The 15,094-nt window shown below is 41.6% G+C and overlaps 1 protein-coding gene across 2 annotated transcripts; it reads left to right on the forward strand.

Moving 5' to 3' along the window:
• The first annotated feature begins 65 nt into the window (after positions 1 to 65).
• Positions 66 to 15,094, forward strand: secisbp2l (SECIS binding protein 2-like). 2 transcript variants are annotated; one of them, XM_026163538.1, is made up of 18 exons: positions 66 to 469; positions 3,428 to 3,621; positions 4,671 to 4,998; positions 5,117 to 5,255; positions 5,829 to 6,052; positions 6,718 to 6,742; positions 6,896 to 7,011; positions 7,329 to 7,439; positions 7,545 to 7,655; positions 9,822 to 9,989; positions 10,154 to 10,295; positions 10,915 to 11,090; positions 11,172 to 11,304; positions 11,413 to 11,575; positions 12,281 to 12,501; positions 13,343 to 13,497; positions 13,645 to 13,864; positions 14,322 to 15,094. In XM_026163538.1, exons 1-18 carry the CDS (start codon positions 449 to 451, stop codon positions 14,915 to 14,917), a joined length of 3,243 nt encoding a protein of 1,080 aa, XP_026019323.1. In that variant the 5' UTR covers positions 66 to 448; the 3' UTR covers positions 14,918 to 15,094. The 2 variants fall into 2 exon arrangements, with proteins under 2 accessions (XP_026019323.1, XP_026019327.1); XM_026163542.1 differs by having other exon boundaries at positions 6,899 to 7,011.

A 15,094-nucleotide genomic window follows, 5' to 3' on the forward strand; every position in this document is an offset into this window, starting at 1 on the left:
TGAGTTCAGCTGCCTTTGACTAGCTACAAACTTTGTGCTTTGGGAATTTGATCAAGTAGAATTGAATAAATAAAGGTTTTGAAACTGTTAGCATTGAGATTCATTAGCATTTTCTTTCGTGTTACTTTGACTTCCCCTTTGAAGATTTTTTTGTGCACTCGTGACGTAAAACGGTTTCCAGTCGCTTGAAACTTTTTGGACCTCAGCGGCTTCCGTTCCAGGTGACACCCATTTTCCCCCTGACAGCAGTCCGCTCCTCTACACCAGCTACTCTGCTGAGAGCGCAGCTAGCTGACGCAGCAGCAGCAGTTAACGGTGGGGGTCTGCTTAGAAACTGGGTGTGAGTGACTGTTGGTTATTAATATTTACAATGAAGAAATTAAAAATACTTCAATCCTGACGTCCACACTGTGGTCGATGACGGTCTGGCGCGGCGTCGGTGACTGACATGGACGCGAGTGACAACAAGGTACAGTTTATTTCAAATTGGTGTGGGGTTTTTTTTGGAGTGCTGCTAACGCTTTAGCCTTTAGAAATTGATAAATAACGTTAGTTTATATCGAGGCCCCAAAAATTCGGATCCTTTTTGCATTGCTCTTAAAGCGATAGTGTAATTCAAATGGCTTCGTTGCGTAAATGAGCTTTTTGGTGTCATTATTCGTACTAAAGCTACAATGAGCTTCGGTGTTTTGTCAAGCGACAGCAATAAAAGCACTCCTCTTATTTGGCTAGGAAGCTAATAGTAAAACGGCTAACGGCATTTAAAGCGTTAAGGGCGATTTTTTTTAAGGTAGCACACGGTGTGTTTGTTCTCTATTGTTCCAGCATTTTTGTTTCTGGTCATTTTTTTTTGTCTTGGGAATATATCTGTGGCAGTACTCCAGTGGTTATGGACAGACTTGCTTAAATGTTAGCACGGCTTGCTAACTAAAGCTAACACCTTTGCTGTTCTTTGAGAGTGCTTGTCATTTTAGTCAGAGCGATAGGTGGGCGGTAGCAGTACTTTTTTTTTTTAAATTAACTGTGTAATTGTGATCGTAATTTCTTCGAGACTTCAGAAAAAGGTTTCAGTCAGGTGGGTATGTTTGCATGTTTGCTGTTGTCATCGGAGAGGCGGAGAGGTTTCATGGGTCGTCAGCAGAGGAATGTCTGGTTCTTCTGCATGTCTGTCATTCCTCTGACGCTGTTAGCTATGCAGAAAGTTGACTTTTCTGTTCGGAGGCTTTTGTTGCCAGTCTCTCAAAATAACCTGGCATCAAAATCGCTCCCTCCTGGTGATTTTTCTGGATGAGACAGGTCAAATGCGATCCTTTTTTCTAAGAAAATACATGTGACAATGCTGATGATGTTCTTCTCCTTAATTTATGTGTAACATTCTCGCTGTCCACCCTGGTTTCAGCACACAATCGCATGCTGTTTGCCGGTGTTTGACAGCAGCTGGTGTGAGAATAAATGCTTGCACAAACAAAGGCTTGTGAGATCAGTAGCCCCCCAGTCCATCATCCCCAAGGGATGCACATCTGGGTCTGACCTCATTGCCCTTTTTTCAATCACAGCTGACGCATTAACCATCTCAAAAACGAGGTTAAATCAAGCTATGAATTCTGACCAGCTATGTCTTCCTTCACATTGTTAGCTGGATTCTCTACTACTGTTCAAAATGCAAGATTCACCCAGAGTGCACACAAGGCCTCCATATTGTGGCTTGGCTGATAATTAGCTTATCCTGTCGTACTGTCCCTACTTTATCCTCTCAAACTTAATCCTGTAACATCATCCTGTCAGCCATAGTATGCAACTGCATACATTTAGAACTACTGCTGTAGTTCTCAACTCTGGGGGAAGTATCGTTCTGGTCATGGACATTGCTACCGTTCTCTGGGGGTCTGGGAGTTTCAGAATCTTTCATTTATGGCTGTGTGATCGTCACCAAACTGGCAGAGCAGGCTCCATTTACCATAACGCTCTTTAGATTTAATGAGCTCCATAGGTTACATAAGAAAAGGTGGTAACTGCCCACAGACAATAGCAGTGGGAGACAATAGCTGTCTGTGACATCCCCTGGCTGCACTGATACTCCATTCATGCATCCCGACCACAGTTTCACAGAAGTGAGGGGCCATCTTTGTACTCTGAACTCTGTCACCTCTCTTCATCTTTTGCAAAATGGCAACTTAGACCACGGTCTCAGAGGTGTGTCCGGCTCTTGTAAACAATAAAGGAAAAACTAATGACGCACAAGAGGGGTAGTTATATTTGGTCCGTAGTGCTTTACTTAATATTTTGCATTTTGTTAATATTAATCAAATGTATTTCAAATCAAGTCTTTTTTGGGGGGCCTCAGGGCATTAGTGTTTTGCTTATTTTTCACCAGGACCTCTTGTTTGTTTATTTCGTCAGACAAGCATTTAAGGAGCATGTAATAAGCTGTAAAGCGTCTTTGGTGACATGATATTAAGTAAAGTTTTTGACTTCTACTTTGAATGCAAATTACTTCTAGACAAATGGCAAAGGAAACATTTTGAGGAGAGTTTGGAACTGAACTTTTAACTTATATTTTGCTTAATTTTTTTTAAATTATTGTAACGTTCAAGGCCTCAAACATTATCTTTGAATGTATAATTGCGATTGCCCTAAAAATAAAAATGAATAGAAATTGCTAGTTAGGTAACACCCATTATAAATGACATAAATGTGTCATAAAAATATTCCAAACTCCTCTTGGCTTCAGTCGACCATATAAACGGCAAGTGTTCTGTGTATGTCTCCCTTCCAGTTGGGTGTTAAGTCATATCTGATCTCAATGAAGTTTTATGTCCTTGTGTTAAGGCCCTCCTGTTTGTTTGTTTTGTTTTTTAGCTCTTTAAGACTGTAAACCAACAGAAACTGTATGAGGAAATGTGTGGCATAGTTTATGATTACTACAAAACACATAACACTGGTCAGTCTGCTGGTAGTCAGTGAATTGCACTTTGTCTCTTTTGGATGTTTGCTGCTATAGTATTAATGTTCCTGGGTATAAATTGTCCCCTGTCAGTGTTGTTTTGCAGTGTTTTTAGAATTAAGGTTGTAAAGTGTTTCCATTAGCTAGAATTTTTTTTAACATGAGAGCGATAGCTTATCAATCATCACAAACCTGCCCGGGCAGAGAACATAGAAGGGTTTTCATGATTATATTGTTATGACCTGTTGCTTCATTCTACAGCTATCTCAAGTAGGTGTGGGGTTGCAATAACAGTACAATAATGTTATTCATTGCTCTCTTTAGTTACATGTGTGGAAAATGTGATCAGCTGGCTCAGTGACTAGTTAGAATTTGAAAAATAGATCTTAGGTGGAGATATGTTTCCGTCTTCTCATGGAGCCAAATATTGTCTGCCTTTGTTCAGCATCTGTCATTAATCTTTCTTCATTCATCTCTGTGCAGAATGTGAAGCTTTCACCTGAAGTGGAACCGTTCATCCCACAGAAGAAAGGTCTTGACGGATCACTAGTCAGCATGAGTCTTTCTGGCGAGGCAGGTGGAGGAGGGGGCGGAGGCAGTGGAGGGGTGGAAAGTACTCCCATTCCAAGCTACCTCATCACCTGCTACCCTTTTGTCCAGGAGAACCAACCCAACAGGTAGTGTTACTCTCCCAAAATGAGGGGACATTTGGGTATGGTTGAAACCTTTAAGGCTGAAACCCCAACTCTTGTCTCTGAGCTGATGGGACTGGTGGTTCCAGTTCAGGATAATTATGGATTTTTCCAGTGTTGCTAGTGTTGAAATATCACACCCTGTAGCATTGTGGGAAGTCTGGTGACTTTTGAACTGCATAAGAACAATCTGCTCTCTTCTAAACTGTTCGCCACTACTTCTATTTTTGGAGTAACTCATTTATTCTTTGTCACTAAAGTCATTGAAAAAAACACACATTTCATTCCCAATGTTGTGCTTCACAAAACGAGATGCTGATCAGATCCTTGAAACAATGCGCTGATTCTGAACCATTACATTGCTCTGTAATGTAAGACTGTTTAATTATGAATGGAAACCTCCATAGCTTTAGAGAGTTTATATCGAGGGGTAATCTGTGTTTCCAGTCCCTCTTTCTTTGTCCTGAGTGATCTGTTATATCCTGCGAACATCCGTTCTTTTGTTTCCTTCCCTACAATTTGAATGCAAGGAAATGCCCACTATAGCAGGCTGGCTGTGAAAATGTCAACTGGATCGTTATCACCATTTGTGTATTTTGTGCATGTACCCTCTTACAAACCAGCATTACATATGATAACCTTTCCATTATAGCCCTCTTATTTTGTAGAGGACATATTAATCAGTTGTCCCAGCAGTGCTACATGTTTAAAAAAAAAAACGAAGACACGTTTTAAACACTGGAAACAAATTCCACAAAGTAGAGATGCATTGGTATATAAAAAAATTTCAGTATTTGCCGATATTTAGCTAACATGCAATGTTCTGTGGTGTACTGTATGTTGTTGTTTAGTGTGCTCAGGGAAGGGAGTATTGTTCTGTTTAAGTTGTTACAGAAAATTTTTAGCTGGCTTTAGACAGCTTTCCACAAAAACCCTGTGGTGGAGAAGACATGCTTGATTTTCATGGTTGCGTTTAGTTGAAAGGGTGTAATATTGGTAATAATCCAACATGTCATTTTTCTGCTGCTCCACAGGCAACATCCCATGTATAATGGAGGAGAGCTGCGCTGGCAGCAGCCTAATCCTACCCCTGGTGGTCCATACCTGGCCTACCCAATCTTGTCTTCTCCCCAGCCGCCTGTCTCTAATGACTACGCTTACTACCAAATCATGCCTGCGCCATGCCCACCTGTGATGGGCTTCTACCAGCCCTTCCCTGGCACCTATCCAGGTCCAGTACAAGCTGGAGTGGTCAGTCCTGTGTCTGCAGATGTCAGTGAAAGACCCATGGCACTGGGGCCAGCATATGGAATGACCAGTCAGCGGGGGAGAGGCATGGTCCGGTCTAATGTTCTCCCAAAGGTGCAGAAGATCAACAGCTTTATTTGGATTTTGTTCTACTGATGTTATTCCACACTAAAACGTTTGCCCCCATTTATCTCTATCAACTTTGTGAGAATGCCCTTTCTTTGTTCTACAGCAACATTTGGGTGTGTGCCAGCCTACAAGAGGTCGTCGGCCTCCAACCAGGAGTGTAGCTGTACAGAAGGAGGTGTGCACCTTAGGGCCGGATGGCAGGACTAAAACCGTAATGTTGGTGGATGCAGCACAGCAGACCGGTACGAATACTGTGGCTATAATTAAAGATATGTTTAATTCCTAGCACTCAGGCTGTATGCAGGATTTATGTAACAATAAACAATGTCAAATAAGAAAGACTTTTAAGTCTGAAGACTGAATAATCTGAGTTCAAATATGACTACGGTCAGTCATGTTCCTTTTTGAAGCTTGAAGGAAGCTGAAGTTGAACACATTCCAGACTTTGTTAGAGTTAATTGCTTTACGTAACAACAAGACTCTTTCCTGTCAGCGAGGAAGTAGGACACAATACCAGTAAGAGCTGGGTCTAGTCCTACAGGTTGATGTTGGTGATGTCTGTGCTTCTAAAAAAAATAAAAACAAAAAAAAGTGGAATGCTGATTTTCTAGTTAGAGAGGTTAACCTTTCGCAGACAAGTATGTCAGCAATATTTCTTTTGCTTGAGTGAGCTAACAAGCCTGTTTAAATAGTTTGACTCCACAGATGGGATTTTACAACCATATAATAATAAAATGTCACATTGATGGTCGGAGTAAAGTTGACTGAAGTTTTATTACATTTGACGGTCTAAGTTTCCTCTACCTTGTCCTCAGATTTCCCAGGTGAGGTATCAGGGCGTTGTGCTGCCGAGCGAGTAAGTCCTCTGCTGTGGAAAAACCGAACAAAGAGAAGACGGGCTTCCCATCCAGCTGAAAGCTACAACGAGACTGGTGCAAGTGAAGCCGATATAGACAGTGATAGCGGCTACTGTAGCCCCAAACATAACCAGGGAATCGGGGCGATGCAAAGAACAGCAGAGAACGCAGCAGCACCCATGGTATGTTGCCTACTGACAAAGTCCTCCAAAACCAATAAACTTACCTTTGAAATATATATTTTATCAGCAAAGGATATTTTTAACTCTAATCATGTTAAGGATAAAATAAACAAAGCTGTACAGATGTAAGATGGGAAGAGGAAGTTGAATATTTTTAAAGTCACACCGAAAGGTCAGTTACAGTGTCTCTAGCTTTAGTAATGTGATATCTGTCAAAATATGTTCTGATGTGTACTTAGAGTGGAACTTAAATGATTGCTTTAGAGCAACACACAGCCTAGAAGCTGCATAAGCCTAAGGACTAATGAGCGAAAGTGATAGGTAGCATGTACATTTTTCATCAGATGTAGCTTAAATTAATTTACAATTTTACAGTAAAGGTGCTGAGGGCACTTTGAATCGGAGGATTTGTTTTTGTTATACTTGGAAAAAGTATAATAAAAGTATAATGTAGTATAAAGTGCCACATTTCCAAATTTCTCTTTTAGTCTATTTTTTCTTTTTCATGTTTGCTATTATAGTTATAATAGAGCCAATTTAAGTACATAGCAGAGCTAACACCAATGAGGGAGCTGTACTAAAGTCTTTAAATTTATTTGCCCACGTAGTGAAACACACAAATGGCTCAGCTTTTTTTTTTGTCCTTTTGTCTGTGTGTGTTATAGGGAGTAGAGGCTGGTGTAATGACTGGTAAGTGTGGTCTAAGATATTTTCTGAGCTCAATTTCACTTTGTGTTTTATACTGATATCTATTACGTATCCTGTAGTTATTGTATTAAAAAGGATGGAGGTGCTCCTTTTGTATGAGAAATACTTCCCCCCCCCCCCCTTTATATTTACTAGCAGGTACCTGGGTAAATGTAGCATCTCAGGCTACCTCAAAGTCCTGGGTGGACAGAAACGGTCAGTTTCACAGAGCAGATCAGAGGAAGAATCCCGAGCAGAGAAACTTCTCACAGGTAAAATAGATCCCAGTAGAGCAGAGACAGACTTGTTCAGCATAATGTACTTTAAAGAGAAATAATTGTCATGTTTCAAAATTACATAAATCATTAGCATTCTTTTTTTTGTTGTTGCCATTTTTAGATGCCTTGAAATACTGAGTCAGCTATATGTGTGAATTTGTTTATTTTGCTATTTTTGCTCTGGCCTCCTTTCCCAACAAGTTCCCCTCCTTTGATACTAGCTACACAAATAGACCGGGGTTGAGAAACTTGTTGAATATCAGTGGTACCCTGTCTGACTGGTGTGTTCACTCTCTGTTTCTGCCTTTCAGGATTACCACAGTGGGTGTCAAGGGCGTATGCCACTCAACCAGTCGGAACAAAGACATCCGCCAGTAGCAGTCACAGGCACAGACCTCACTCCAGAGCCCCTCTACTTTGAGGTGAGCGAGTGTTATCTGTGAATATCTCAGTACTGTTACCATGACATGTCTTTTTTTTTAGAGAATTTGAATTTTGTGCCAAATGGATTTCTGTGGATTTGCTAGGATGAAGATGAGTTTCCAGATCTTGCTTCTGGTGGGGCCGCTCAGCGCAGCAACAAACCAGAATCAACTCCAGCTCAGACACATACGCAACCTAAGCTGCCCAAAAACCTGGTAAGGCAAAACCCCTTTTGAACACAGTTTTCTGTGCCATCATTTGAATATAAGGGCTGTGTATGTGTCCTTCTTATACAGGGAGTGCAGAATTATTAGGCAAATGAGTATTTTGTCCACATCATCCTCTTCATGCATGTTGTCTTACTCCAAGCTGTATAGGCTCGAAAGCCTACTACCAATTAAGCATATTAGGTGATGTGCAACTCTGTAATGAGAAGGGGTGTGGTCTAATGACATCAACACCCTATATCAGGTGTGCATAATTATTAGGCAACGTCCTTTCCTTTGGCAAAATGGGTCAAAAGAAGGACTTGACAGGCTCAGAAAAGTCAAAAATAGTGAGATATCTTGCAGAGGGATGCAGCAGTCTCAAAATTGCAAAGCTTCTGAAGCGTGATCATCGAACAATCAAGCGTTTCATTCAAAATAGTCAACAGGGTCGCAAGAAGCGTGTGGAAAAACCAAGGCCCAAAATAACTGCCCATGAACTGAGAAAAGTCAAGCGTGCAGCTGCCAAGATGTCACTTGCCACCAGTTTGGCCATATTTCAGAGCTGCAACATCACTGGAGTGCCCAAAAGCACAAGGTGTGCAATACTCAGAGACATGGCCAAGGTAAGAAGGGCTGAAAGACGACCACCACTGAACAAGACACACAAGCTGAAACGTCAAGACTGGGCCAAGAAATATCTCAAGACTGGTTTTTCTAAGGTTTTATGGACTGATGAAATGAGAGTGAGTCTTGATGGGCCCGTGGCTGGATTGGTAAAGGGCAGAGAGCTCCAGTCCGACTCAGACGCCAGCAAGGTGGAGGTGAAGTACTGGTTTGGGCTGGTATCATCAAAGATGAGCTTGTGGGGCCTTTTCGGGTTGAGGATGGAGTCAAGCTCAACTCCCAGTCCTACTGCCAGTTTCTGGAAGACACCTTCTTCAAGCAGTGGTACAGGAAGAAGTCTGCATCCTTCAAGAAAAACATGATTTTCATGCAGGACAATGCTCCATCACACGCGTCCAAGTACTCCACAGCGTGGCTGGCAAGAAAGGGTATAAAAGAAGAAAAACTAATGACATGGCCTCCTTGTTCACCTGATCTGAACCCCATTGAGAACCTGTGGTCCATCATCAAATGTGAGCTTTACAAGGAGGGAAAACAGTACACCTCTCTGAACAGTGTCTGGGAGGCTGTGGTTTCTGCTGCACGCAATGTTGATGGTGAACACATCAAAACACTGACAGAATCCATGGATGGCAGGCTTTTGAGTGTCCTTGCAAAGAAAGGTGGCTATATTGGTCGCTGATTTGTTTTGTTTTGTTTTTGAATGTCAGAAATATGTATTTGTGAATGTGGAGATGTTATATTGGTTTCACTGGTAAAAATAAATAATTGAAATGGGTATATATTAGTTTTTTGTTAAGTTGTCTAATAATTATGCACAGTAATAGTCACCTGCACACACAGATATCCCCCTAAAATAGCTAAAACTAAAAACAAACTAAAAACTACTTCCAAAAACATTCAGCTTTGATATTAATGAGTTTTTTGGGTTCATTGAGAACATGGTTGTTGTTCAATAATAAAATTATTCCTCAAAAATACAACTTGCCTAATAATTCTGCACTCCCTGTATCAGGCAGTGATACCATCCCTGACATAAAACATGAACAGATGTGCCATTCTATTTTTTCTACATTAATAGTTAAATGTGATTTATATAAGCAATTTATTTTATTTTTTATTTTAAAAAAAAATAGGAAATGCAAACGTTTTGATATAATGGATAACTATTACTTCATACTTTGTGTATATAGCAAAGTGTCCAGCAAGATTTCTTTATCTAACTAGTGTCAGTGCACATCACCTCCTTAAATAAGTACAAACATTTGGAGTGTATCCTCCTACTCACCATCACTCAGTTGTGACACAATTATGTCTTTCAGTGTGTAAATGTAGTTGATAATTGAAGTTGTACATGATTGAGGGGAAATTGAGAGTGCAGTTAAGATGTACCAAATCACACACAGGGTGGAAAAATTGTTTTCTGACAGCTGGATATTTTGTTGTTGTTGTCCCCTGATGGTTGTGTATCAATGCAGCCAAATCACCAAATATTGTATTGGGAAATCTTTGCATCTTTGCTAATGTGTGCATCTACTTTCATAACAGCTGGAAAATCTGCCAGAAAACTCCCCTATCAACATTGTACAGACACCCATCCCCATCACCACTTCTGTTCCCAAGAGGGCCAAAAGCCAGAGGAAAAAGGCTCTTGCTGCTGCCTTGGCCACTGCACAGGAATATTCTGAAATCAGCATGGAGCAGAAGAAACTACAGGTATGAACTCTGCTTATGTTCCCTGGGCTGGAACAGGCTGGAACTCACCACTTCATGGCCTTAAAATATTATATTATTATTTTTAGCACACAAACCTGGTATTCTTCAGTTGTAATTAACCTTTTAAAAATTCTATGTACTTTTTGTCTCTTGTCATCTGACAGGAAGCTTTTATCAAAGCAGCAGGGAAAAAGAGCAAAACCTCTGTGGAGCTTGACCTGGGAGACATGCTGGCAGCTTTGGAGAAGCAACAGCAGGCTATGAAAGCCAGGCAACTCACCAATACCAAGCCACTGTCTTTTACAGGTATCGGGAAAGTTAATCATATGTTAAAAATTAATTATACCCACACGATGGATGTGAACATATGCAGCAAAGCATTCAACAGCTATGAGATCCCTTTTATATCCTGTGACGTTTTGCATACAGCATGGGTTTTGCTACTTTGAAAAAACTAACTGCACGAGAGGAAACGTTTTTCCTAAAGCATTTGTAACTGTTCTTAGTGGACATGGATCTTTGGCATTAATTCTACTGCAGTTTGTCGTGTGTTTTCAGGCAGCTTGCAGGATAAATCTGAAGTACTCCATTTAACAACTATGTAGCAACTGGCTGCTTTGAGTTACAAGCTCTTTGCCTTCTGCTGTGCATAAAGTGCAGGAAACTTCAAGCTGCACACAGTGGGGAGCAGCTGTGATTGGCATGTGGTCGAAGTTAGGCAGCACTTAATTTGCTTTGCATTTTTTTAATTGGCAAAACATGGAATTTAAATGTTGCCCACCTGCTCATGTTCATGTAATTGCAGGAAGCAAAAATCGTGATCAAGATAAAAATTTGATTTGTCATGCAGCCTTGAACCAAACATCACGACCCCTATGTTCACACACATCTACATATACTTAGATTTCATTCTCTTTGTCTGCAGTTGGAACAACTACTCCCTTCCACAGCTCAGGCTTTACCAGTGTGCCGTCTATGTTGAGGGGTCATCAGCAGTCGCACTCGACCCCGCAAAATCCCTTGGACTCCACTGCACCTCGTATAAAGAGAGGGAAGGAGAGAGAGATCCCCAAAGTCAAACGACCAACAGCCCTCAAGAAGGTTAATAATTTAAGAAAGTATATTAAAATTCTCTTTAAGTACCTTTGTGTTAGACATTATTTTTTCTCTTTGTTTATGTAGATTATTTTGAAGGAACGTGAGGGGAAGAAAGGGAAGCCATGTGCAGAACAAGAGTCATCAAGTCATGACGAACATGGGGATGAGTGTCTACATTTTACTGATGATCTTACACAAGAGCCTGCTTCTCAGGAAGGTCAGTGTCATTACCAAGAAGTGAAGTAATTCAGTACCCACGCTTTTCTTTTTTTAATCCGTTATAAAGTTCCTCATTCTTATTTGTGGTCTGTTTTTTGTGATCCAGAAAATGGTCTGAGTGTGCCCAGTGATACATCCCTTTCCCCAGCCAGTCAGAACTCTCCTTACAGCATCACCCCAGTGTCCCAAGGTTCTCCTGCCAGCTCGGGTATCGGAAGTCCCATGGCTTCAAATGCCATCACAAAGATCCACAGCCGACGTTTCAGAGAGTAAGTGCTCACTATTACCCCGCGTGAACTGAATAACTGTGACTATCGAATGGGGCAGACCTTTAGTAAGAAATGCCTGGAATGTCTGCAAAAACCCAGTGTGGTAACAAAACTGGTTAGTAAAGCAAATACTTGCCCCACTCAAAAATCACAGAGCCTCTGCTTGTAAGACGCATACTCTGAATGTTATCGGGTGTTTTTAAGGGTGGATCTGTACAATAAAGAATTGTAGAGTATGGCACAGATGCCGAGCGCATTGTCTTCTCTCGGCAAAAATGTATGCCAGCAGTCACAAATACAGCATTGTCCCTCTCTGGCCCCTGATGTGGGCCTATTGTGCCAACCCACTCGTCTAGAACAGATTTAGCTTTTAAGTCTTCAAAAGGCCTCTGTAGCCACACTCCTCCTCTCAGCTATGACCCCCAGGACACTTGTTCCCCAGACCACACCAGTAGAACTTCCAGTAGCAAAGTATAGTAGCATAAGCATTATGAACAAAGAGGCAAACAAAGCTGTCACGAAGAGCTGCATAAACTTTGAAAGTCATTTAAAGCCTTGTAGGACATAAGTCAGTCCCAAGTAGATATCTCCTAGTCCTTTTTTGTTAGCCATAAGACACTCTTCAATTAACTGTTACAATTAAAAGAATGTTTAGCATTTTATTGTCATTTTCATTTTCTTTCTTTCTCCCTCCCTCTTCTGCAGGTACTGTAACCAAGTGCTGAGCAAAGAGATCGATGAGAGCGTGACTTTGCTGCTACAGGAACTGGTTCGCTTCCAGGAGCGAGTCTACCAGAAGGATCCGACCAAGGCTAAATCCAAGCGTCGCCTGGTCATGGGTCTCAGAGAGGTCACCAAGCACATGAAGCTTCATAAGATTAAGTGTGTCATCATCTCTCCCAACTGTGAGAAGATTCAGGCCAAAGGTGATTATTGCAGTACTACCTCCAGCATCAAGCCATATTGGGTCATATTGTCTAAGGTCTGACCAGCTGAGCTGCCAATAGGTTTGAGTTCATATGATTATTTGTTAATATATTTATGTTGCAATTAGAAATCAGTCACATGTTGCAGCTAACAGAGAAATGTCTGTTTTTAAGGACCATTACAGCAGTTTTCATATTTTAGCTCTCCAGCCTGTTTTAATTCACTGTTTGTGGCCTAATAGAGTCATTTTCAGGAACAACAAAAAAAATAAATGATAAAAAAAAAGCTAAATAAAAAAACTATACTACTTATTTAGCACTAAACAGCTCACACACTGAGCAATGACGAAGCTCAACCAAAAATGGATTCAAGAAGGGGAATGCAGTACCTGTGTTTGCTAGGCCAATGTGGTTATTTTGTTGCCACGAGATATTAGAGGTACTATTGCATTACCACAAGTAATGTGGTAATGTGTGACCATAAGATCAAATGCACATAGCCACATGTTAGTAATGCATGGCCACAAGATATGTCATTTCCTGCTGGCCATACTGGGCAAGCTCTGCAGTTATTATTATATGAAAGCCGGTTTATCTGCTTTAGATTAATTAGATTTTTTGAGATCTAATTAGGGCAGGTTACCATCACTGATTTCTACAACTAATTCAATTCTGATTCACAAGGTCTCGATTTCATTTTATTCTATTCGATTTTGACTCGGACAGTCAGAAAAATCAGAATTATGAGCATTGTGTGTGTGTTGGTTTTTTGTTTTGTTTAGTTTTCTCTTCTTCCCGAGTGTGATACATTTGAGTCACTGATTGTTTTTCTGTGCTGCAGGTGGTTTGGATGAAGCTTTATACAATGTAATTGCGATGGCCAGGGAGCAGGAGATCCCGTTTGTGTTCGCCTTGGGCAGAAAAGCTCTCGGACGCTGTGTCAACAAGCTGGTGCCCGTTAGTGTTGTGGGCATTTTCAACTATTCTGGAGCTGAGGTAGGACACTCATGTCATTTTAAACCTTTATCCACATAATCTGCCCAAGTTGGTGATGATGATGAGCTCTCTGTATCTTTTTGTTTGTTTGTTTGTTTGTTTGTTTGTTTGTTTGTTTGTTGTTGTTTTTTTAAATGCCTTTCTCAGGGACTCTTCAACCATTTAGTTTCTTTAACCGAAGAGGCTAGGAAGGCCTACAAGGACATGGTGTCCGCTCTGGAGCAGGAGCAGGCTGAGGAGGCTCTGAAGAATGACAAGAAGGTCCCTCATCACATGGGGCATTCCCGCAACCACTCTGCTGCTTCAGCCATCTCCTTTTGCTCCATCTTCTCTGAGCCCATCTCAGAGGTTAATGAAAAGGAATATGGTAAGCCCTGTTTCTGTTTCTTTACTATTTGTTTTATGTTATCAGTGTTATCAAAGAACCTCTTTGGCAGTAGTAGCTGGTTGGAGTAGAGTTCTGTTTATCTAAATGTACAGTATATTAGTTGTTACAAACCTAGGTTTAAAGGTCGAACAGAATTTTCTGTGGATAAATCCTGGGGATGGTGAGATAATTAATGGGGAAACAAGGTAGGCAACACTAAGGTTTAGAGAAATATGGTTGTTTTCTTCGACTTTTCATTAATTTAGACTTTTTTTCCTGAATAAAATTCAGATAGTTCTATTTGGAAGTATTAACAACTCAAACATGTGAAAGGTTGGGGACCACTGGTGTAATGTTTTTAAGCTATTGTGTAGTGTGTAGTTTATTGAGTTACTTTCCTCACCTGTAATGTTGGTGATCTGAGAAAATGGACCGTGTGGTTGTATTTTTCCTTCAGAGACCAATTGGAGGAGCATGATGGAGACTTCTGATGCCCCAGAGCCTGTAGACAGCGAGCTGAGTCGCCCTTCACCCTTAACAGGCACCCAGAGAGACAGTCAGGCCCCGCCAGTTACCAACAACACCGCCCCTCTTGGCGCTACCGTTCCCCAGCCCAGGGCTCCGGCTCCAGAGAGAGATGAGGTCCGAGCTGACGACAGGCTGGAGCTGGCCTCTCAGCAGAGCACAGAGACAGGCTCGTTGGATGGAAGCTGCAGGGGGCCGCTGAACTCATCCATCACTTCCACCACTTCCACCCTGGTTCCTGGGATGTTGGAGGAGGCTGAGGAAGAGGAGGATGAGGAGGAGGACTACACTCCTGAACCCATTTCTGTAGAAGTGCCCACTCTGAGCAGCCGCATTGAATCCTGGGTGTCCAAGACCCTGGAAAACCTCCAGCTGGGAAAGAGCCAAGAAAGTACTGAAGAGGAGGAGGAAGAGGATGGAGAAGAGAGGGTACAGAGTGAGGATGATGAGGACCTTGATTCAGCAGAGATCACAAAGACAAAGATGGAAGGCAAAGAACAAGCGGAGGCTAAAAAGCCCACTGGTTGAAATCACTTACACACGTACATTCCCTCCTTCTCACACATCCCTCTTCACAGCAACCAGCAGCCCTCCTCCTTTGTGTCTAGCCCCTGACACAAGTCATAATCTCAGGTATCCACCCAGCTGACCAATGCTCTCTCACTCACTCACTCACTCACTCTCTCACACACACACACACACACA

This window comes from Astatotilapia calliptera, chromosome 1, assembly GCF_900246225.1.
Source record: "Astatotilapia calliptera chromosome 1, fAstCal1.2, whole genome shotgun sequence".
NCBI lineage: Eukaryota > Metazoa > Chordata > Actinopteri > Cichliformes > Cichlidae > Astatotilapia > Astatotilapia calliptera.

Bases quoted from the DNA above. Each gene is read 5' to 3' on its own strand.
- secisbp2l (XM_026163538.1), top strand. From the start codon at position 449: ATGGACGCGAGTGACAACAAG. The intron at 7,440-7,544 runs GTGAGCGAGTGT...TGGATTTGCTAG, and splicing joins CAGAGCCCCTCTACTTTGAG to GATGAAGATGAGTTTCCAGA. The intron at 9,990-10,153 runs GTATGAACTCTG...GTCATCTGACAG, and splicing joins TGGAGCAGAAGAAACTACAG to GAAGCTTTTATCAAAGCAGC.